This window comes from Podarcis filfolensis, assembly GCF_964270895.1.
Source record: "Podarcis filfolensis genome assembly, chromosome: 11".
Taxonomy (NCBI): Eukaryota; Metazoa; Chordata; class Lepidosauria; order Squamata; family Lacertidae; genus Podarcis; species Podarcis filfolensis.
In genome coordinates this window covers 23,844,636-23,869,089 of record NC_139613.1, presented here as the reverse complement: position 1 = coordinate 23,869,089, position 24,454 = coordinate 23,844,636, and the positions used below count along the sequence as shown (strand labels likewise).

The window sequence follows — 24,454 nt, the reverse complement described above, 5'->3', positions numbered from 1 at the left end:
CCATCTTTCAGCCCGGACACTGAGATCCAGCGCCGAGGGCCTTCTGGCGGTTCCCTCATTGCGAGAAATGAGGTTACAGGGAACCAGACAGAGGGCCTTATCGGTAGTGGCGCCTGCCCTATGAAATGCCCTCCCTTCAGATGTGAAGGAAATAAGCAGCTATCTTTAAAAGACATCTGAAGGCAGCCCTATTTAGGGATGTTTTTAATATTTAATGCTGTATTGTTTTTAACACTCGATTGGGAGCTGCCCAGAGTGACTGGGGAAACTCAGCCAGATGGGCGGGATATAAATAAATAAATAAATTATTTATTGTTGTTGTTGTTGTTGTTGTTGTTGTTGTTGTTGTTGTTGTTATAAATTGCCACTAAAATCCATAAGACTTTTGTAAAAGATTGTTACATGGTTATGCACAATGAGGACAGCCAGAGCTGCCTCAGTCATTGGGGGTGGGGTGTGGGGTGAGGCTGCCACCTCTGGCAACAGAAGCCTCCAATGTGTCACCCCCCTGAGTACGCCGCCGCCTCCACGGGAGAAGTGGCGCTGGCAACAGTGCCAACGTTGAGCGAGATGATGCTGGTTTCTTGCAAGGTTATCGGTGAAATCACACGAGATATTGTGACATGTGTGAGATCCCACATGATATCGGGGAGATCTCATTGGAAATGGACACAATCTCGCCCAGAATTGCTGCAGAGGTGGCAGGGTGGGTGGTGCAGGCAGCAGCGGCAGGGTAGCATGGCGCTTCCCATTTTGCTTCAAGCAGTGAAATGGAGACAGCTGATGGGGCAGTGATGGAATGCACCCACCACAAGCAACCTGCATGGATGAAGCACTCCTCTCAAGGGCTGTCATAGAAGATGGAGCACACTTATTTTCCTTTCCTCCAAAAGACAGGACTAGAAGCTGCTTGTGGAATTTTCAGGGAAGCAGGTTTCAGCTCAGCATTGGGAGAAACATCCTAACTGGTAAGAGCTATTTGAAATCCAGCCTCCCACCCAGTCCAATGTTTTGACAAACGATGCCTAGACATTCATTGTAGGTGGCAGAGGGGGGAGGATCCATTTTGATTCCCCCCCCCCCAATGCAGGTCTCAAAATATGTGAAAGAAATTTGCAGTCCTTATTTTCACTCTAATTTCTTAGTATGCGAACACATTTTGAGTATAATATACTCTTTGTCAGAGACAATAGCCATGTCTTATCTCCTGAATGAAGAGTTTCTTTTTGAGGGGAGAGCACAGGGGAGGGAACAGGTCCTCTTTCAGGAAACAAGGCGTGACTATTGTTTTTGACAAAGGGTATATCACACTCAGAGCTCATTAGGAGTATTTAGAAACTGGAGTGCAGATGAAGCACCATCTATATCCAGGAAGCTTGTCTGAGATTGATACTGCTGCCCTCCTTTCCCCCCATGGTGTATGACTGCTTTTTAGGGTCAGTGGGAAGGTAAACAGTGTTTCCGTGCACTGCTCTGGTTCGCCAGAAGCGGCTTAGTCATGCTGGCCACATGACCCGGAAGCTGTCTGCAGACAAATGCCGGCTCCCTCGGCCTATAGAGCGAGATGAGCGCCGCAACCCCAGAGTCGTCCATGACTGGACCTAACGGTCAGGGGTCCCTTTACTTTTACCTAGAGATGTGTGGGAGCTTGGTGTTGGAATTCCTGAGTTGAAGCACCACGGTGCAGGAGGCAAAGGATTAAACCCTGGTCTCCCCACATTGCAGTTGTGGTGTAAACTGCCGCCATGGTGAGGCCTTAGTCGACATGCCTCTTCCCAAAGAAAAAAATCTGAAAAGGAAGTACAGTATGTCAGAAGCTCCAAACACTGAGCATCCATAACTCATCCCATTTGAATCTTGTTCAAGTAGTACCTCTAGCTTGGAGGTAATTTTGGCAAATCGTGTACGGAGAGAGGCACATCCACACTGGCAAATAGTGAGAAAAGAAATGGCCTTGTCATGCTTCATTGAGAAGAAGGGGGGGGGGTTCAGAATAACATTCAACTCCTTTCTCCCTAGGTCTTTTACAGTCGTACGCATGTTTTATGCAATCTCATGCATGTCTACTCAGAAGAAAGCTCCACTGAGTTAATGTGTACCACAAGTGTTGCCAACATGGTGCCCATGGGCACACCGATGCCCCTGAGAACTTCCCCTGGTGAAGTTTTTCTTCCTTGAAAAGTACATAAGTGTTGAAGAAGGATGAGCGACACTTTCCCCTATTTCCTCTTTCACTTCTATGTGCTTTCTTATGGATTGGATTCTACTAGAGCTGACTTTTGCCCGGATTCATTGGTAATGCATGCACACTTTCCCCACTTCTTGTCTCCCAGGGGCTGGCTGAACTGGGGTTGAGGAGCGAACAGAGAGCTGGCCTTCGTGGCATTCACTCTGAAGCCCAAATGTGCTCACAGGTGCAAAAAGGCTGGCACCCCCTGGTGTATAGGATTGCAGCTCTAGAGTCTGAAATTGGGCCAGACTAAAGATCCTTCCTTGCCTGTCTTCACTTGGCCATTTCTATCATGGGTCATCAGCCTGTGGACTGTGATAGTTCAGAAATAGTTCAGAGAGACTCTGTTTGCCATCAGGGGGTGGGTGGTTTCACTTGTGCTGGCCCACCTCCAGCCTGAGGAACCTTCAGAAGGGCGGTGCTGCCATGGACATTATGTGTATGAGATGAATAGAGTGGAAGATTATGAGTCATGGGGGTGTGGAGAGAGTGTGTGTGAACTGCGCAGGGCTTACTTTACTTTTTGGGTTGCTATTTTGTTAATGTTAAAATTGTTTAAAATAAATGCTGTGTCGATTTGTTAATTATATAATATGACTGACTTTAATTGTGATGTTTAGCTTATTTTTTAGTCATTGCTTTGTTAAGAGTGTTTTATGGATTGTACTTGTTTCACTGATGACAGATAGCTCAGTTGGTAGAGCATGAGGCTCTTGATCTCAGGTTGTGGGTTTGAGCCCCACGTTGAGTGAAAGATTCCTGTATTGTGGGGGGTTGGACTAGATGGCCCTTCTAACTCTAGGAGTCTATGATTCTAATTATTCTGTGTGATTTATGCTGTATTTGTGATGTTCTATTATGTTCTATCATGTTATTATAATTCATTGTTTGTAAGCCGCTTTGGGATTCATTTAAATGAAGAGCGGAATAGAAATAAAATCAGTCAATCAAAACCAAATGGCATGTCAGCAAGCAGGGACCTGCCTGCAGTATTCATGGTGATAGGCAGTAAAGAGGTGCCTTGCATTTTCTAGTAGTGGTAGTGGTTAAGCCATTGCAAGGAGTGTAACATTTTATAATGTTGTTCTTTGATTTGTTTATTGTAACTGCTACTTTATGAATGGACATATTAATATCCTATTACCTGCCTAAAGCCTTTGGGCATGGATAGAGTGAAAAATCTAAATTAATAAATCTGTGTATTCATATGGCAAACTAACCAGCCAATATGAAAATGAGATTTCCTGCATAGTTTATTTCCTCCTTTCTTAATCGTCTGCCAAGAGTCTTTCCGTTCTTGAATATGAGATATAACAGGACAGTAAAAAAAAATAAAAATGCTTTAATTCAATTTGTTGATTATAGTGAATGAGTGATAAGATATTTGATCAGATAATACACTTTCCTAAATGCTGTGGTCTTTTGATTGCTTTCTGTTTCGTATAGTTCAGTCATAAAGTCAGATAAATTAGAGATGGGGGTGTGGGAAAACCTTATCCTTTATCCAGTTAATTCTTTTTATGGTACTGGAAATTGAGACAGAGCACTTGAAATCTTTTCTCGCTCTATATCTCCCAGCCAATGCATTTTCAACCATTTCTTTTGGGAGAAACATCCGTATTTTCAAGGAACCTAAAGACAGACCAGATGCTTCTTGATAACTACCTACATTTTTCCTTATACTGTTTCTTCCGTGTACACTTTTCTTTTGGCTCAGTGTTTTAGTATCTTGGTTGTTGAATATTTATACATGGTCACTGTCAAACTCATGTAGTTTCTTAATCCATTAGCTATATTCAAGGCAGGCCCAAGATACTTCACTTCTTCCAGTGAAGGATGAGTAGGTGGTTTCCCCCTATTCTACATACAGAAGCTGATCCAACTGCCAGTTGACTGTTACTCTGAAACTAGTGATGGGACATCATCCTCTACTGTGCCCAAGGGCACCAGACTAGTTTAAGAGTGCACAGGGCCTGCCTCTTGGCTTCTGCTGCCTGAAGTGGCTGCTTCACTCTGCTTAATGGTAGGACCAACCCTAGCTACATTTAGGGACTTATCAAATTAGTCATAAGGAACCATGCAACGGGAACACAGGAAACTACCTATATTGAGTCAGGCCACGGCCCATCTAGCTAGTATTGTCTCCTAGTGTGGGTGATTCGACCCATCTCACCACCTGAGGCAAAGCGGGTATTGCCACTTCCTGGCCTGCTGAGCTGCATGCACCCCATTTCTGCTATCACCACTACTCCCTGGCTCTTACCAAACTCAGGGGGAGCCGGGGAGCTGATCGGCTCCCACCACCAGGGGTGTGGAAGACAAGTAGCAAAGCCACATGCTGAAACACCTCTCTCTTAGTCCCAACCAGCATGGCAAGTGGTCAGGGGTGATGGGAGATTGGCAAGATCAACATCTCGGAAGACCACAGGTTCCCTATCCCTGATCTACAGCCACTGATAGTGACTCCCCAGGGTTTCCAGCAGGGCATCATGATGATGCTCTTTGCCCCAGTTATCCCAGGCAACATGGGTGTTTTCATTTTATTTGCTATATGCAAACCATTGAACTTGTTTATATGTAGACCTTTCACTGAAATGAATAGGGGAATCCTTGCCCTTAAAGGGGAAACATTTGGGTAAGCACTGGAGCTCTCATGCTCATAGCTACTACTGAACAAGGGCTTTTGAAGTCATTGGGTGCCCACCATGGATCTATGGCTATCTTTTCCCAGCCTCATAGCTGACTAAGTATAGTAGGGGTTTGTTTTTGCAATTCTTTGGGCCATTAACATAATAATCTAGTGAGTTTACTAGCAAACATGTTATTTTATGTTTGATTTTCCTGCATGCCTCAAATGACGTTTTCTTTTCCAAAAATAAATCTTACTCATGTTTATATAGCTTCTTTGTATTTTTCCCTTTGGTTAGTGCTGCTGCAGTCACAAAAAGCCTTTGAAGTACATTTATTTTCATTTTAATAAAAAGGAGAAGTAATCGGCAGAGTTGTAAAGGCTCCAGAATTAAAAATTTAAAAAGTGGAGGACAGTCAGTTGTTACTACTCATTGCTTTGGAGTCTCGGGAACCCCTATCTGTCTGGTTGTAAACAAAGGGATTATCCAGAGTTTGATGCCTTTGTGAAATCTGATAATCTGACTGCTGATGGTACCCAAATACTATCCTAGAAGAGGCCTTGCCTGTGACAAATGTATAGGTCACCCAGAGCAGTCTGTGGGACATAAACAGATTTTGCTTCTAATATTTCCTTTCAAGATACTGAGGAAATTTTTAGATTCAAAGCCTGTAGCCAGATCCCACAGATGCCATTAAGCAGGAACTATAACTGATTCAATCACTGTTGCTAAAAGCTATCTCAGAGAGTAATTCTGAATCCAAAGGAATATTGTGGTAGGGGCAGGTTCTCCTTTTAAATGACTATATTGAAAATGGTTTCATAATTAAAAAGACAGAAAATTATTTTAAGATTTATTGTGTCAGATATATGGATCTAGTCCATGTTGAAAGTAGGCTTGAGTTACAACTGATGTGAGAAAGAAAATATTTATTTAAAACTTTGTAATATTTTTCTAGGGTTCCAGACCTTGTAAGAGTTGCTTTTCTAAAAGGCCCAACCAGTGTCTTTAAGGTGTTCACTTTTGATGAGCAGGAAAAGATGGCTTAATTGATGTGCATTTGGTCCACTTACCTACTTTAAATCCTACCTTTAAATTTTTAATTTGCTTCTAGTAGTTCCTTTATTTTTCATATTATGGAAGCATGTATTCTGTGTGGGGCTGCCTCTCATATTTGGTAGACCAGCAGGGCAGTTTTCCTTGCATTTTCCACAACTTGGACATCTAGGGCAGATGGGAAACCTGTGCCCCTCCAAGGATGGGGAAGAATTACATTTGGTCTTCATCTTTATGTGAATTGACTTAATTCTCATTTCCAGCACTACTACACGTATTGAAAATCCTTCAGATTTCACACTCCTTAGAATTTTATGAGACAGTTATTGGATCGTAGAACATACACATTACAAATACAATTCAGAAGGTGTACATTTAAATAAATTATATATTTTTAGATTCTGAATTTTTGTACTGATCAGTTCATCCTTACTCCATATATTGCTGGGCCCCATCTTCCACTATCTCTGAGCATTTGCTATGCTACTGGGGAAGATGATAGTTGGAGTCCACCAGCAACATCTAAAAAGCTCCAGGTTTCCTAAACTAGGAAGATAGCCCTTGACTCAGATCTGCCTTGCTATAGCCTCCGATTCAATCAAACACACCAAACACTCTCTCTTACATGCTGTTCAAATGGTAACTCACAAAATTGCCTTTCATGTTAAATTGCCAGGTTTATCCCAGCTACTTAATCTTAATCCCACGCTCAGTAAACAAACCAACATGGTGGGTTCATTTTATTCCCAACACATTTCCCTTCACTACCAGGTTACTCATTACCATCAGCACCTGAATGCAATAAGCAGGCAACTTATCAATTCAAACCATGAGGACGCTGTAGAGACAATTAAGGTAGCCAGGTGACATAGAGTTTATTTCCTAGAGTTCCTATAAATGATGACAGATACATAAACACCAAGTCCTTCTATTTTCTGGTTTAATTACAGTATATTTATTATTTCTGTATATTGCTCCTCACATTTAAGCCCATGTAGACCTATTAAAAAGCATTTCCAGGAAAATATTGCAGGGACCTTTCAGAGTACCATACGTATAAAATGCAAGGAAATGATGGGGTTGTCTAGGAACTACATTAGACCATTAGTGCATAATGCCGTAATATGTTTTAATGAGCACTTGAGTAAATGCATAAGCATTAGCATGGAAGTTCTGTTAGAAGCAATAGCAATAATTATGAAGTTTCCATTTTAAATTCAGAATAATTGCATTTAGGGATGTCCAATAAAAGTATTTGCTGTAATGTAGTTCAGAGAAAATAAACATGGTACAACAGAAAGGGAAGAATCTCACTGATGTGAGTATCTGGATTCTCACAGACTTCAAATCACATTGGAACTCTGTATGCCTATTCAGCAAGAGCTGTATGCTCAGTACAGAACAATTATGATAGCAAGAATAATACAATTGTAGAGTTGGAAGGGACCCCAAGGGAAATATATGTTGACATTTAACATGTACTGTTACATGATTTATGTAACTTATAAAGCACTTTACCAAAGCTGTTGAATTGGTCTTCTAAAACTTCACAAAAAGATTTGGGGGAATTTTTTTTTTTTTGTATCATGGTGGGAACCTCCCTTTTTTAGCCGCAAAATAGCACCCAAATCTACACACATGTACACATCCAAACACATTCTGATCTTAAGAAGAATGATTCCTGTTATGTACTGAGTTGAATAGGATCCAAAAGGCAGCAGTCTGATTGGTCCTAGAACAATAGGATTCAGAATGCAGCAGTCTGATTGGTCCTAGAACAATGCAGCAGTATGATTGGTTGGCAGGAACCACCCATTCATGCTCCAGATAGAAGTGAATCCACAACCTGATTGGCTTACAGTAGAATTCCGGAATTAGCCAATCATGTGCAGCCCATTGTGTAAATAATGTATATAAAGCAGATACTTTGAGGGGACATTCATTCCTCCTCACCACTATGAGCTGAATAAAGAGCATGAAATCACTTTGCGACTCTGAGTATATTTCAATTCCAACAAAGCCAATTATAATTATTTGACTATTGTATCCAGCCAGTTAGGAATCATGTAGCCAAGCAGCATGGTGATTCAGCATGTATCCTAGCCAGACTTGGCTGTATGAAACAACGCAAAGCTATATAAGAGTGAGGGCAATGCTACCTGCCCTCAGTTTGACTCAGAGAACACATTCATCCCATATAGCTCCTCCCTGAACATGTTTTATAGCAGGTAAGTTTTCCATTAGAACATCCCATCACCATTTTGACTAAGCCCTAATTTTATATATTGGGGAGGGTGTGTGGCTCAGTGGTAGAACATCTGCTTTGCATGCAGAAGGTCCCAGGTTCAATCCCTGGCATCTCCTAATCTCCAGGTAAGGCTGGGAGACAATCCTGTCCGAAACCCTGGAGAGCCACTGCTGGTCAGCATAAACAATGCTGAGTTATATTGACCACTGGTCTGATTTGATGTAAGGCAGCTTCCTATGTTCCATTAAGGCTGTAATTCTAACCCCATGTACTTATTATTTTATTATTTGTTAGATTTGTCGGTTGCTTTATCTTGCCTAGGGCAACCCAAAGCAGCTTACAAACAAACAGACAATTAACCCCACATAGATACAGTCAAACCAAGGGGAGAGAGAAATACATTAAAAACACCCTGCCCACTTCTAAAAGGCCACAGATAGTTAAAGCCCAAAGCCTGGATATAGAGGAGAGTTTTTGCCTGTCACTTAAGATATGTATGTAGTGAAGGTGCCAGGTGAACCTCCCTAGGAAGAGCATTTCACAAACAGGGAGCCACTGCAGAAAAGGCCTGCTCTCATGTTGCCACCCTCCAGACCTCTCATGGACTTCTCTGTTGGCTTTTAACTTCACCAGTCTTCATTAACCCCTTTCCCCCCACTCTGCAACAGCCCAGCTATGGCTGCAAGCCCACACACGTAAGGTGAGAGGAACGAAATGGGACTTGTTCTTTGGTTAAACCTACAAAAGGGCTGGACCTTTTCTTTACAAAACGTGTGTGTTGTGTCTCAACAGCCAGAAAGGCAGTGGGGTCGTCTACAACAGAACCTTTCCAAGTTGAGAAATAGAGGATATAAGCATTTTGAAGTCTTGCGACTAAGCCCCATTGAATTCAATAGGACTTACTTCTAACTAAACATTGTTAGGAATGTGCTGCGGAACAGACATAAACACTTTAATTAGCATGTATTTTCTTTCCCTAAAGTGGTAAAAGGAAAGACTGGCGCTGGAAGGAACAAGGTGCAAAATTCATCTTTCCAAATCTCTGTTGGGGACCATGAGAAAATAACTCCTTCAAATAAAACTGGGACTTATATAGGATTAGGCAAGTCACTCTGCAACATCATGTGTAGCAGGCACAGGTAAAGGGTCGCCCTACAGGTGTTTTTGGACTCCAGCTCTCAGCATGAACTTCCAAGTTCAGCAACATCTGAAGTTCATCCCTGATGCACAGAGTGTGGAGGAATGGGAGGAAGGATGTCAGTAGTAAAGAGTTCTACTAATATTAGAAATGTCAGCAGAACTTCAGCTTTCATGATTTTTGTCTATTGCCTTTCAAAGACAGATTTGAAAGTGTAAATTAATCCAAAGACAATTTCACATCCTGACTACAATTAAGAAGGACAGCCATCTGGGGCTCTAATTATTCATCAAGGAAACTTAGACACCCCCTTCCCCTCAGCTATTTTTATGACCCCTTAGACAGTGTGCTATTCAAAACATTTTGGGAGGAGCAAATCTTTTGTGTGTCTTCTGACAACTGCTATTTTTGTCGTCATCCCATTCTTTTTTACAATGAACAGTTTGATCCGTGTGTTGCTTACACACACACACACACACACACACACACACACACAAACCTCTGCCTGCCCCTTCACTACCTTTTTGTCCTTGAGACACAATATGCAAATCATTTTTCTCTTGCTTTGAAAGCTATCACAACTCCAGCTTTGCTCCAGTGGGCGGTACCGATGAGATTCGAATAATTTGTCTGATGAATGAGATCCACAATTATTTTTGCTTGACACATCTAACATTTTCAGCTGAGAACACTGATGCTACGCAGAAAACAAACACAAGAACAGATTACCATTAAAAAAAAAAAAGTCTGGAGAATCCATCTTCTGTGAACACTACTGTAGTTGTATTAGGCAGAGTCAACACAACTTATGAACAGGGTTGGCTCCAGGTTTGAGTGGGGTCCTGATAGTGCATTCTGGTGCCCCCCCATAAGTGTGTCCACCCACAGCTGTGGTCTTTTTCACAGCTGAGATTGGGTTGCCACCAACCATTTCAACTTTCCCACAGTTTCTCAGACTTGGCTACTGCCAGCAGATGAAATGGAGGGTAGGAACAGGCCAAAGTGATTGCCTGCAGTAATGAATGCAGCTGTCCAAGGTGCCAAGTGAGGATGCCGCCCTCTTTATGATTCTCTAAGCCAAACGTAGTCTTACTACCCAGGAATGGGGGAGGGATGTGTTCAACTGGCAAGCTAATGTGAACCTACCAAATTTTATTTCCTGGAACAACGAGCAAACTGAAACATAGCCAGCCTTTGATACTCAATGCAGTTCTTCAGCCAAAAAATGGCACAAAATCACATATGTTAAGGGAAATTGCATACACAGAAAGTATATTCATGGAGATAACATACAGAAGTGTGTTTTGTTAGAAATGTGCATAACATGTATGAATTTTCATCTGGATTTTTTTAAAAAAACACACAAATTGATGCAGAAAGGGGGCAGCTTGAATTTAAGATTGCAAAAATCACAGTCAGTCATCTTTATTATCAGCCATATACTATGGCCTTCCAGGCACTTGACATCTGCTCTTGCAGTCGTGGGCAGGCACAAAACATGAATTTTCCAAACTCTGCTGGGCCACCATAAAATAATATGAGCTTTCTGGATCAGGCCAGTAGCCCATCTAGTCCAGAATCCTATTCCCACAGTGGCCAATCAGATGCCTGTGCAAACCTGCAAGCTGGACCATGAATACAGCAGTACTCTGCACACCTGCGACTCCCAGCAAGTGGTATTCAGAGGCATGATGCCTCTAACAGTGGAGGTGGAACATAGCCATCATGGCCAGTAGTCATGAGATAGGCTTGTCCTCCACAAATTTGTCTATAAGATATACAGAATCAAGGAATTGTGGAGCTGGAAGGTTCACCAAGGTCATCTAGTCCAGGCATAGGCAAACTCCGGCCCTCCAGATTTTTGGGACTACAATTCCCATCATCCCTAGCTAACCGGACCAGTGGTCAGGGATGATGGGAATTGTAGTCCCAAACATCTAGAGTTTGCCTATGCCTGATCTAGTCCATCCCCCTGCACTGCAGGACTCACTGCTTATAGGGACATATGAAGACATAGAGACATGAAGATATTGGCTGCATTCTGCTTAATGGATTGCAAGTTGTGTAGGCCTGTAAAATGATCAGGGCACGTAAACAAAACTGGTATTGTTGTAGAAAGCATTTGTTTTCCCCTTTGATTCTTTTTTCTTTTCTTACATAAGAAGCATTGTAAGTAGGTTTGAAAGCGCCTCTGAGTTTACAAGTGCACTTTGATTTGCAGCACGGAAAAAGGAGACAGCTGGTTAGAAAAATAAGATACAGCCCATTAGGTGTAAGAAGATAGCCATGCATCTTTTGCGTGTTATTTGTATAATATCTCTGTTACATACATTATGGAAATGCGAAATCTGCAAAGGCTGCGTGGCTCACATAGCATATGAATTCACTTGCATTGTGTATGGGGTTTAACAGGGTTTCTGAGCTAGACCAGGATGCACGTTTTGCCTTTCCCTGGAATAATATTGAACGGCTTTTGGTGGAACTAGCTGAATTGGGTCTATTTTAAGGCATTGCATATTACTTTCTCTGTCAGCTGTTCTCTGTGGAGATATTTTAATATAACTTGGGTTGATCCTGTAGTTTTCTTTTATCAGATCCTCTGTGTCTCTCCAATCTGAAGTGATCCTTCTCAACTGGGAATGTATTGATTAAAGAATTATTATTAAAGAATGTGAAGGATTTCAGAAAGCACATGCATGTTGTACAGTTTGAAACTGAGACAAATCTGGTTAACACAAATTTGTGTCTAAGAAAAAGCTGTAAAATGTGTAGGGTTTTTAATGTGAAAAAGTGATCTATCACCTTTCTTTATTAAAGAACCGTGGGAGAAGAAGGACCTAGGGCTGGGATTGCATTTGGGGAAAGAGCTTTGCCTCTTCTTCCCAATGTTGTTTTCCTGATGAAAGATCCCATAACTTTTCTTTCCCAAAGCTGCTGTTTTCCATATTAGGGAAAATGTATGGATACACGTAAGTTTTCTCTAAAGGGGCAAGTAACGGCTTTTGGGAACAAGGTAATTTGCAGCACAAGCTCAATGTATCTACTCAGAAGTAAATCCCATTGTGATCAGTGAGAATTACTCCCTGGTAAATGTGCATAGGATTGCAGCCTAAATCAGAAAAAAATGTCATGGGGAAAAGGTTAACTCTCTTTAAATCACCATGTTTAGATTTTATCACTAAGCAGCTGACTAGAGGAAAAGCGAATGGGGTTTCAATAGCACATTTACTTGGGAGAAAGTCCCATTAAAGTCAGTGAGTTTTATTTCCAAGCATGCATCCGTAGGATTGGTCTGTAAATTGTGTAATCATGTAGGACATTCAGAGACTCTTCAGTGTTAATTTTTCTCTCCCTGAAGTATATGACTTCAGAAAGCATGTTGAAGTTGACAAATTAATGTTAGCCTTATCTTACATTGCCCCTTTGTTTGAGATGGACGATAAATGCTTTATTTAAATTTATGCTGCAGTATTTGTCTGCTTTGGTAACACTGTCCTCTCTCTCTTACGACATGTGGTTTTCAAATGTATCTGCACCTTTTATTCTTAATCAGGCCTCCGTGATTTAAAAGCCTTGCTTTCTTCTGTTTATTCATTCATGTTTCCAGTGTATTTCTGTAGCAATTATCTGCTGAATTCTTTTTCCACTTTCAGAAGAAGGATGCTGCTGCCGTAAACCAGATACTGTGTGAAAACTGTGCAACTGCAAAATACAGAGCTGGTTTGTCTGAAGTTTTCAATAAATATACCATAGACTTTAGAGAGCTCATTATATAAAGACTGGCTAAGATTTAGATCCCACATTACCAGAGCAGTGTGGCTGCCACTTTCCTGGAGCTGTGTCCCATTGTACTCCCACTCAGGTTACACAGGAATAGAAGAACAATATGGAAGGGCAGGGCAGGGCATTGGAGGAATTACATCAGCATTAGAAACCATTTAGTTCTTCCCATATGATCCTATCCCTCTGATGTAGTTCCTCCAATCTGATGCTACCAGAGAGGTGTAGGAAGCAACCATAAGAAAACATCAACCACACTTTGTGGTTTAGTAGGAACTAGGCCTTAGTCAATGCCATTCAAGAACTCATTCAATTCCTTAGCAAAATGAGGTCCATTGAAAGTGTATTGGAAAATTCAAGGACGTTGATCTAGGCTGAAAGTCTGTCCAGACTTAGCTGAGAGTAAGCCCCATTGAACACAGCAAGATTTACTTTTTAGTAAAGCTGCATAGGATTGCACTGGTAGTGACTGCATCTGTTGGCTCAGGGAGTCGGTGGCCCTGCCATGAGTGTTCCCACTTGATAACTGCCCCTCCCATTCCACCTGCCCACCTTTTGTCATAGCCTCTGTTAATTTTAGTTAGCCTTTCCTGCACCTTTTCCATTCCTACAATACTCTTTTTGAGATGGAGGGGGGGATACTGTGCACAGTATTCAAAATGTGGCTGTGCAATAGGTTTGTAGAAAGGCATTGCAATACTGGAGGCTGAATTTTCAGTACTATTCCCTAGTGTGGGTTTTGTCTCTTTCTCAGTTGCCATATACTAGGCTGGTGTTTTCATTGAACCATCAGCCTCAACATCTCTTTCCTGGGTTAATCCACAAGCTCAGATTTCATCAATGTATATGTGAACTTTGAATTCTCTGCCGTTGTGTGATTACTTTGCATTTATTTACACTGAACCATGTTCCACTTCTTGTTGCTCATCCACCACTTGGAGTGATCTTTTTGGCACTCTTCACAGTCTGCCTGAGTTTTCCATTTCTAGAATAACTGGGTATTATCTATAAATTTGGTTACCACGATGGTCATCACTAACTCTGGATCACTTATGAACAAGTTAAACAGCACTGAATACTATGTAAAGTCTCAGGGGGACCCCATGGTTTACTTCCCTCTATTTCAAGAATTTTTCATTGATTCCTATTCTCTGCTTCCTCTTGTTTAATTAATTACTTGTGCCTTCTGATTCCATGTGTTAAGTTTCTCAGGAACCCTTGCTGATGGCGGTTGGGAAGCTCCACCCTGTGGTCCAAAGTTGGCCCATCACATGTCCTACTTTGGCCCACAAGGCCATTTCCCCCAACCATGGCTCCTCTACACCTGATATCAAATGAGGGGCAGATAGGGATGCATATAGATTGGTTGCACAACTGAGCATCCCATGCAGAGCTTGATCATGTATACCAAGGTTTCCCAAACTTGGGTCTCCAGCTGTTTTTGGACTACAACTCCCATCATCCCTAACTAGCAGGACCAGTGATCAGGAGACCCAAGTTTGGGAAACCCTGGTGTAGACAATCCCTGTAGATGAGTAGAGTTGAAGTTGCTGCTCATCTCGTGTTGGGCAGTCATTTCTGTTCAGTTTCTGTTAATTGGTTCTCATGGGAAACTTACAGATTCTGGCTTCACACAATTAACTCAAGGCCGTGTCAATTTACTCTTGGCAGAAAGCCAAGGTCAGCTTGACCTAGAAACTACTTGCTCTGATTGGTTAACGACCAGCACTCAACTCTGTTATCTAGGGATTGCTAGCACAGTTTGGTGTGTTAGGGGTGTGTTAGGAGTAGAAGTGCTGTGTATGGTTAAGAGAGAGAGAGAAAGAAAGGATTTATTTTGCTTTGTTTTGTATGCAGAAACTCTGCTGGTTTTATTTTTCCTTTTAATAAATCCTGTAAATAGTTATTCTGAGTCTAGCTGACTAGTCATTTCCACCTCAACTAGCTTCTTCGCTGTGCAGGAAAACTCTGCTACGTTTGGGCTAAAGCCATTAGAGCTATGCCTGACACTTCAAAGTTCCATGAGGTTATGGGCATTGTGCTGACAGCCTGAGTTGTGGTGGTGTCAGCATCAACGGCGTTGGTTCCAGTAGTTCCAGAAGTTGTTGTTCCTGTTGGTGCAGCAGATGGACACTGGCTGGTTCCTGACTGTGGTGAGCTGGTGACGCAGTGGACACAAGGACAACAGCTGCAGCGTGTGAGTGCTGGGTGCTGTGGTTCCTGTTTTCTCTCTCGGTGGTCGTGAGTAGCTGGTTCCGGGTTCCAGGGACATCGCTCTCAAGATGGCCTCACAACCAGTTCAGATGGCTTTTGAGCGTCTGAATGACTCCAATTACTTGCTGTGGTCGGAACGCATGCAGGCAGTGCTGCAGAGGGATCGTCTCTGGCAAGCGGTGAGTAAGTTTCCTGTGAAGCCTGATGATGAAGACCTCGATAAAGACCAAAGAGCAAGGGCCACAATTGTCTTGGGGCTGGAAGATTCCCAGTTGCCGTATGTGAGGGGAATCAAGACAGCTAGAGGTGTGTGGCAAGCACTTAAAGAACTCCATGTGCGTGAGACAGCGGTTTCCAAGCTGTTCATTCGCAAGGCATTGTACAAGGCAATGTTACAGCCTGGGGTTACAATGCAGGAACACCTACACAGTTTACAGTTAAAGTTTGCTGCGCTACAGGAAAGAGACTGTGCATTAGACCAGCAGGAGAAGGTGGCTATTATTTTGAGTTCTCTCCCGGAAAGCTGGGATAATTTAGTTTTGTCTCTAGAAGGCATACAGGAGCGTGATTTATCAATCAGTTACGTTACTGGGCGTTTGATTGAAGAGTGGCAGAAGAGGCAAGAAAGGTCGTTGGCTGCAGAGGCTTCTACAGGCGGGCGGTTTGGAAGGAGTTCTCATGCCGTGCCAGGGGTGAAGCAAGAGCAGCGTGCCGGTGAGGAGTCTGCGTTTGCTGTTAGGCGTTGTTTCCGATGTGGGTCTTCAGCGCATCTAAAACGACAATGTCCTGAGTTGGTCAAGTCTCAGTTGCCGGTGCAGGAGCAGAGACGAGATCAGCAGCAGCAGCAGCAGCAGCGGAAAAAGAAGTTCTTCAAACAAAAACAGTCGGCTCAGCTGGTGACCGCCGAGGCCAAGATTGCTGATGAGAAACAAGCTGTCTGGGTGGTCGATTCGGGAGCGTCTCGGCACATCGTAAATTCAGATGAATTGTTTGTTTCCAAGAACTCAGCACAGCGCAGCCAGGTGGCTCTAGCAGACGGAAGTACTTCCGAAGTGATTTCGGGGGGTGCAGTTTTTGTTCCTTGTCTTCATGAATGCCTGCAAAATGTACTTTATGTGCCTTCATTAAGGAGCAATCTGATGTCTGTAGATTGTTTGCTAAAAGCTGGGTTTAAAGTGTATTTTGAAGGAGACAGTTGCATTATTAAGAAGGCTGGTGAGATTTTAGGCACTGCTAAGTCAGAGGGAGGCTTGTTTTGGCTTAAAGCGGGATCTCAAGTTGCAGCAGTAGTCAGTAAATCTCAGCCTGCAGTGAATAACAAAGCTATACATGACAACTGTGTGCACTTATTGCATAGGAAAATGGGGCATGCTGGCTGGAAAAGTATACTAAAAATGTCTGAATTGGCTGATGGGTGTGATTTAAAGAGTTGTAACAAGTACCTTGATTGTAATGTTTGTAAAAAGGTTAAAACCCACAGAGTCTCTTACCCCAGAAGTGACAGAGTTAGTGAGTCACCGCTACAGCTGGTTCACATGGACGTAATTGGTCCGTTTGCTGTAAGCAGGGGTGGATCGCGTTTTTCATTAACAATTGTGGATGACGCCACGCGTTACTCTTGGGTTTATCCCATGAAGAATAAGGGTGACGTGTTCACTAAGTTTAAAAGCTGGGTGGCATCTGTGGAAAGATTTCTGTCCATTAAACTCAGAAGGATTCAGACGGACAGAGGTGGCGAATTTATGTCAAATGCTTTTAGAGATTGGTTACAAAAGCGTGGCATTGGGCATAGAAAAACGAACGCTTTTTCCCCAGAGGAGAATGGCGTTGCAGAGCGAAAAAACAGATCTTTACAAGACATGATGTTTGCCATGCTTGATGATGCTGATTTGCCCATGTCTTATTGGGGGGAGAGCATGCTCACCGCGTGTTATCTCCAAAATAGGCTCTTTCATCAAATAATAGGTACAACTCCATACTTTAAATTGTTTCAGAAAAAACCCAAAATTGACCATTTGCATGTGTTTGGATCAAAAGCCTGGGTATTAATTCCAAAACAAATGAGAAAGAAGGGAGATCCTAAGACCAAACAGTTAGTGTTTGTGGGTTACCAGGAGCTGGGAAAAGGTTTCCGCTTTGCTGAAGGGACAAATGGCATTGTGATCTCCAGGAATGCCACTTTTTGTGAACATAGTGGCTGGGAGAGACTACATGCCAATACTGAGGTTTGGTTTGAACCTTCCCAGGAGCTTCATGACTCTGAAGGTAAACATAGAGAATCAGAGTCTGAGGGGGAGGAAAGTTCAGATAAGAGCTCTCAAGAAAGTGGAATTAGCCAGAGACCAGTTGCTAAGCAACAAAAGAGAGGTCGTAGTTCTGAGGAGGAAAGTGGGTCAGAAGAAAAATTTTCTCCCAGAAGATCTAAAAGACAAAACAAAGGAGTGCCTCCGGTGCGTTTTTCTCCAGATACTGCAAATGTGTTTAGTGTAATTGCAGAGCCCAAGAGTTTTCAGGAGGTGTTAAAGTTACCAAAAGAGGAGGCAGAGCTCTGGAAGCAGGCAATGGAGGAAGAGATGTCCTCTCTGAATGAGCACAAGGTTTTTACACCAGTAGCAGCGCCTGAGGGGGCAAAGATTGTAGGCTGCAGGTGGGTGTACAAACTTAAACCTCTGGTGACAGGAGAGTACAAATACAAAGCTCGTTTAGTGGCTCAAGGATACTCTCAGAGGCCTGGAAAAGATTATGACGAGACTTTTTCCCCTACTGCTAAGGGGGACAGTGTAAGGCTGATTCTAACACTTGGAGCAAAGAGAAAACTCCTGTTAAACCATTTTGATATCCAGACTGCATATTTACATGCATCAATATCAGAAGACCTGTATCTAGCCGAACCGCCTGGTTATGAGACAGGTTCCAATAGAGTGTTGAAATTAAACAAAGCTCTATATGGTCTCAAACAGGCTGCAAGATCTTGGAACAAATGTTTCCATGAGGCCTTAGTGTCATTTGGTTTCAAGCAGAGTACAGCTGACAATTGTGTTTATGTACGTGGTACAGGCAGTGATCAAGAGTTTTGTCTGATTTATGTAGATGATGTATTGTATGCTTGCAAAACAGATAAACAAACTAAAAGGTTTGCCAAGCAATTGTCCAGTAAGTTCAAAGTGAAAGACTTAGGCCCGGTTAGGACATATCTAGGGTTGGAAGTGTGCTGGGCCCAAGATGGCAGCTGCCTAATTAGTCAGCAGAACAAAGTTAAACAACTACTGACTACATACAGGATGCAGGATTGCAAAGGGGCAGTGGTGCCTATGGATCCAGGTTTCATAAAAACACTTCATACAGATGAGAGTCCTGAATTTGAACATCCTGATGTATATCATTCTGTAATTGGAAGTTTATTGTATCTAGCACAGTGGTCCAGACCTGATATTAGCTATGCAGTAGGCATATTAAGTAGATTGGTCTCAAAACCCACACTAAATGCCTGGAAAGGGGTAAAACAAGTTCTGAGATACCTCAAACAGACAATTGGCTATATGTTACAATTAAATTCTTCAGAGGATGAAATGTTGAGTTGCTACTGTGATAGTGACTGGGGAAATTTGCCGGATAGAAAATCTGTCACAGGACTAGTCATAATGGTCGGTGGAGCTTTAATCAGCTGGCGGTCACGCAAGCAAGACATTGTAAGTGTGTCATCAACGGAATCAGAGTACGCCGCGTTGAGTGAATTGTGCAACGAGGTGATTTATTTCAAGCATTTGTTAACAGATTTAAATGTAAATTGTGGAGAACCAGTACAAGTTTACATTGATAATCAAGCTTGTATAACCTTAAGTAAAACAGAGGGTTTCAAATCGCGTTCCAAACATATCTCTGTAAAATACCAAAATGTGCGTTGCTGTGTACAAGACAATGTAATCACCTGTACTTATGTATCAAGTGAAGAAAATGTAGCAGATGTGTTAACTAAACCATTGGCAAAGGTAAAGAACAAGCGAATGTGCAAGGGTTTAGGTTTGCTGGAAAAATAATCTCCTACATAGGTGTATTTGATGTTAATTGTCCAGCAGAATCTGTGAGGGGGTGTTCAGTTTCTGTTAATTGGTTCTCATGGGAAACTTACAGATTCTGGCTTCACACAATTAACTCAAGGCCGTGTCAATTTACTCTTGGCAGAAAGCCAAGGTCAGCTTGACCTAGAAACTACTTGCTCTGATTGGTTAACGACCAGCACTCAACTCTGTTATCTAGGGATTGCTAGCACAGTTTGGTGTGTTAGGGGTGTGTTAGGAGTAGAAGTGCTGTGTATGGTTAAGAGAGAGAGAGAAAGAAAGGATTTATTTTGCTTTGTTTTGTATGCAGAAACTCTGCTGGTTTTATTTTTCCTTTTAATAAATCCTGTAAATAGTTATTCTGAGTCTAGCTGACTAGTCATTTCCACCTCAACTAGCTTCTTCGCTGTGCAGGAAAACTCTGCTACGTTTGGGCTAAAGCCATTAGAGCTATGCCTGACACTTCAAAGTTCCATGAATTTCCACCCTGCTGGATTGGCTGTGATCAAGTATTTACTTGTGTTTTATCTTGTATTTTATTCTCTGAACCACCCTGAGATCTTTTGATGAAGGGCAGTATATACATTTAATTAAATTATTATTATTATTATTATTATTAATAATAATAATAATAAAGCAACCTGGTGTACCAGGCCAAAAAGACTTCCCATCTCTTGTTTACCAAATTACCCCATCCACATACTTGATGACACTTTAAAGGAACTCCAAAAGGCTTGTGAGGCAGGACTTCCTTTTCCAGAAGCCATGCTGTGTCTTCCTCAGAAAACTTGTTCTTCTATATGCTTAATAATTCTATCTGTAATAATGCTGTTCACCACTTTATTCAGATGCTAAGCGGTTGCCCTATATTTTTCTTGATCCTTCTGCATGCAGTTAAAAAAACCAAAAACTGGCATTGTATTGGCTAATTTCCAGTTGTCTAGGAAAAAGGCCAAGTTTAGGGACAAGTTGCATATTTTCATTGGGAAGATCAGGAATTTTATATTTGAGTTATTTAACAAAGCTTGGGTGGGTGCCATCTGGACCAGTGACTTCCTAATTTTTAATTCATTTGCAAAGCTCTAAGACTTCATATCTTGTTATGTCTCTTGAAAAACATGCATGAAGCCCCAGATGCAGGGTATGAAGATTTTAGCATTTTCTGGGCACAGAACCAAAATATTAGGGTAGCATTCCAGCTGTGTGCAAAGCATGGGTCACTTGACTGGAGCACATTTGTGAAAAATAAAGATGGCATGCTCACCTCAGTAACCCTCTAATAGTGAAGTGCCCATCCATTTGAAAGTGAAATAGAACCACTATGGTAGTACTTTCTACATGCTGGGGCTAATGGAAGTGGTGGTCCTAAACATCATTGGTGAAGACTGCCCTAGGCTGGGTCTAGATGAGTCTTTGGCCAGGTTCAGCAAAACTCTTCTTCTGTGCAATATCTATTTGCCTTGGTTTATGTGGATGTAATCATTGCATGAACTGGTTTAATCATGTGTCTGAATGCCTTCCTGAGCCAGAGACACAAATTCATATTTAGGGTCAAATCTATTATTTGGATAGATTAACGTTTATGAGAGGGTTTTTGGATTTTTTAGGTTTGTTTGTTTTTAGAGACAGACAAGAAAAACAGGGCATTTCAGACGCTTTTGTGTTGATCTTGTTCCTCTCCCTCATAATAACCTGGGATCTAGATGCTCTCATCGCAGGTAATCTGAAACACAGAGAAGAGGATTCACAGCTGCTGCTCCCTAAAGGAGACCTCTCTCGCCTAGTACTATGAGTTTATTTTAGAATAGTAGCATTTTACTGCTTAAAATAAAATCCACTTTGATTAGTCAGGTCTGTTTTTAAACAGTGGAATCATTTTTTTATTTTTATTTTTGTCACGCACAGAGAATCAGCTGCTCGAAGGCATTTTCCCCGGCATTCACAAACTCCTGAAACTGGTGGTTCATAATAATGGAAGAGCTTGACCTATCCTTTATTCGTAACGGAAGACGCAGAACTCGTTATAATTAAAGCTCCGCGGTGTTAATTCGCAGCCAGGAGTACTTAGAGAAAGGCGGGGAGAGGAAGGGCTGGGGGAGAGGAGCAGCTTAATATTTCAAGCCTTAAGTGGAGCACTTTGGAGAACGCTGGTGCACGGAGGACCTCTGCCTCCCTCCCCGTTTCGATTGCAAAGAGAGAGAGAAATAGTTCCCCAAATATATGGATGGGCAGAAGAGGAAATGGGACAGCTTTCGGCTCCCTGTTTCTCCACACTCCCCTCCTTAAACCCAGACTCCCTTTCGCAGCGACGTCGACTTTGTGCAACTTTGCCACCCAAAGTGACTTCTGAAGGGGGGGGGTGGAGAGAGAGCGAGAGAGAGAGCGGGGTGGGTCTGTCTAAAAACGAGAAGTGACCGAATGGCAGCCTCGGGGAGGCGAGCGCAGAAAGGCAGCGAGAAGCCCATCTCCCGGGAGCTCGGAGAGGCGGAGGAGACGCGATTGGAGGCGATGGAGCTGGAGGAAAACTCCACTTAGGTCAGCGCAGCAGTCTCGGCCGCCGCGCGTCCACGCTGCTCAGCCCCAGGCGCCCACTCCGGTCTATGCCGGCTGCTACGGCGGCGGCGGCGGCTGCTTCCCTCGCTGCACCCGGGCGCTGCTCTGCCTTCCTCCTCCGGGGCTCTCGGTTCGCGCAGGCTGCCGCCGCCTCCGCCCCTTGGGCAAGAGGCAGCCCTAAGGTCAGGCAACGTCGTCTCCTAGCGGCCGAGTTGGCGAGCAGACGGCGAGGGAGTGCCTTTCCCCGCCGCCTGGCAGCAGCCGGCGCAGGGAGCTGTCCAACTTTTCAGCAGCAGCAGCAGCAGCCCGGTAGTGGCGCAAGGCGGGCTTGAGCAGGCGAGGCGAGGCGAGGGCAGGGGCGCAGGCAGGCAGGCAGCCGCGCCGCCGTTGCTTAGCGAGCGCGCCCGGCGAGCATCGAAGGAGCGCGTCTGCAGCTCGGCAAGCGGCAAGGACAGCGGGGGCGCCGCGCTTCTGTTCGCCTTTTGCCCCGTCGGCGGCCCCAGCATGGAGGCTGAGGAGAGCCGCCCCAGCTTGGTCGAAGCGGCGGAGACCGGCAGTGGCGGCCCCGGCGACGGGAGCCCGGCGGCGCCCAAGCATTTGTGGCGCCACGAGCACCACTGCCGCTACCAGCTCCGCCAGCAGCACCACTTCCTCGTGCACCAGCCGCAGGCGCCCCAGTGCCCGCCGCCGCCGCCGCCTCCCGCGCCGCTACCGCCGCCGCCCGCCCCTCCTCTCCCTACAGCCGCCCGGGGTCGCGTCGTCGGGGGCAGCGGCGGCGGCGGCAGAGTGAGGCACCGGGGCTATTCGGACACGGAGCGCTACCTGTACAGCCGCGCCATGGACCGCGCGTCCTTCGCCCTGGAGACCGGCCACCGGCCCGGCCTGAAGAAATCCAGGATGTCCTGGCCCTCGTCCTTCCAGGGCTTCAGACGGTACGCGGGAGGGGCGCGGGGAAGGGGCTCTGCCCGCCGAGGGTCATTTCAGCCACCCTCCTCCATCCCACCCCTTCCGACAGGTGAGGGAAGAAGGGAGGAGGATCCTTGGACGGAGCGCGCGGGGGGGGGGGGCGTTAAGTTGTAGAGAGGGCGTTGGGTGTTTGTGGGGGGGAAGAATCCCCCCAGGGGAGGGGAGCTTTAAGGGACGGGGGTCAATAGAGAGGGAGCATGGGGCGGGTGCAAGCATGGGAGAAACCGAAAGCCAGGGGTAATTGACAGGGCCGTAGGGTGAGAGGGCACGGGGGTGGGATTGAGGGGGTCATTGGGGGAGGTGGGGGGATTTGGGAGGCAGGCAGGGAGGGAGGAATGATGCCACCGGGGACCGGAAGATCAGGCAGAAGAGGGCCGCTGGATGTGGTGCTTGGGCACTAGCTTGGGCACTGGATTCGAATTAGGGTAGGGGTCTGGTTGATCTGGGCAATCCTTTGACGTTGTCTGTTGACCCCCAGATCTTTCTTGCCCATAGTAGGCCCAGGATAAAAGGGGGTGGGGTAGAGGTAAGCGGGGTTGCATCCAAGTAAACTAGTTTCCCTTTGCCTTGCAAGTAAGGCAAGTATCTTTTAAAAGACACAGGAACCAAGCACGTGGGTGATTTGAGGTGGAACTGTGTAGTAATACTCCCCTGGTATCTGGTGCTGTGAGCAAGTCCACAGCAAAGGATCCATCTATCCTTCTCCATCTTCCCTCCAGTCCCCTCACCCACTTCATATGCACACATCACTTTATGAAAACATTTCAAGGATAACCTGCTTTTTATTACAGTGAGTCCTCTGGGATTTAAAGGCTTAGAGGGGTCTGAAAGGGACGGAGAGGCACAGTTCTGCACTCCCACACATGGTATCAAATTATTGGCGGTTAATTTGGTGGGAGAGCTTCATAAATTGACCCTTGATTAGATGCAGTTAATTGATTTCCAGAAAGAGATATGAAGCGGGGAAAGGACTGCTGAATTGCTTCCTATGGAGTGAACTATAGGTTGTGTTGTTGTTGCTGCTGCTACATGGAGACTGACAGATCACAGAGTGACATCACTGTTTAAGAACAACTTCCTCTTGCAATCAGTCAGCAGGAGAGCTGCTACTGGCAGGCGACAACAGCTCCATTTATGATCTCTGATTTGTTTGCAGTAAGCAGGTCCATGCCATTTTCTAGAGTGTACATTACAGAGCAGTAGAATGAGGGAAATGGGATATTAATTTTTCATTGGGGTAGCTGCCTTGATTTATATATAATCTGGGTTAACGTGCTCTTACAGCATTCTGCACCGGATGCACAAATACCAGAGTTGACATTTCAAATTGCATCACACGCCGCACACATCTCTGCTACAAACTCGTGACCTTGTTCATGGTGGTGTCATTGTGCCCCTCTGGTAAAGGGGGAAGCATCGCTTGGATAAGGCAATTCCCTAGCACTCTCTTTCTACGTTGCTATAGTCGTTTTTAAGATGAAACATTCAGTGATACAAAGAATCCAGTCCTTGTGCTTATTAGCATTAGTGATATCATGTTGCTGTTATTTCCCTGCTCCCCCAAACTGTAAATTCATATCC

The 24,454-nt window shown here is 44.1% G+C and overlaps 1 protein-coding gene across 4 annotated transcripts in view; it reads left to right on the top strand.

The window, feature by feature from the left end:
• Positions 1 to 24,454, top strand: part of PDE4D (phosphodiesterase 4D) — a 628,032-nt gene that overhangs the window by 187,764 nt on the left and 415,814 nt on the right. The window contains exon 1 of one of the 4 annotated variants that reach the window (XM_083576115.1): positions 22,133 to 22,839. The exons of the other annotated variants lie outside the window; for them this stretch is intronic. Within the exon in view, the coding sequence (XP_083432241.1) occupies positions 22,412 to 22,839 (428 nt within the window). The 5' untranslated portion in view covers positions 22,133 to 22,411. Of the gene's footprint in view, positions 1 to 22,132; positions 22,840 to 24,454 lie in introns of those variants that run through there. 4 annotated transcript variants of the gene reach the window in all.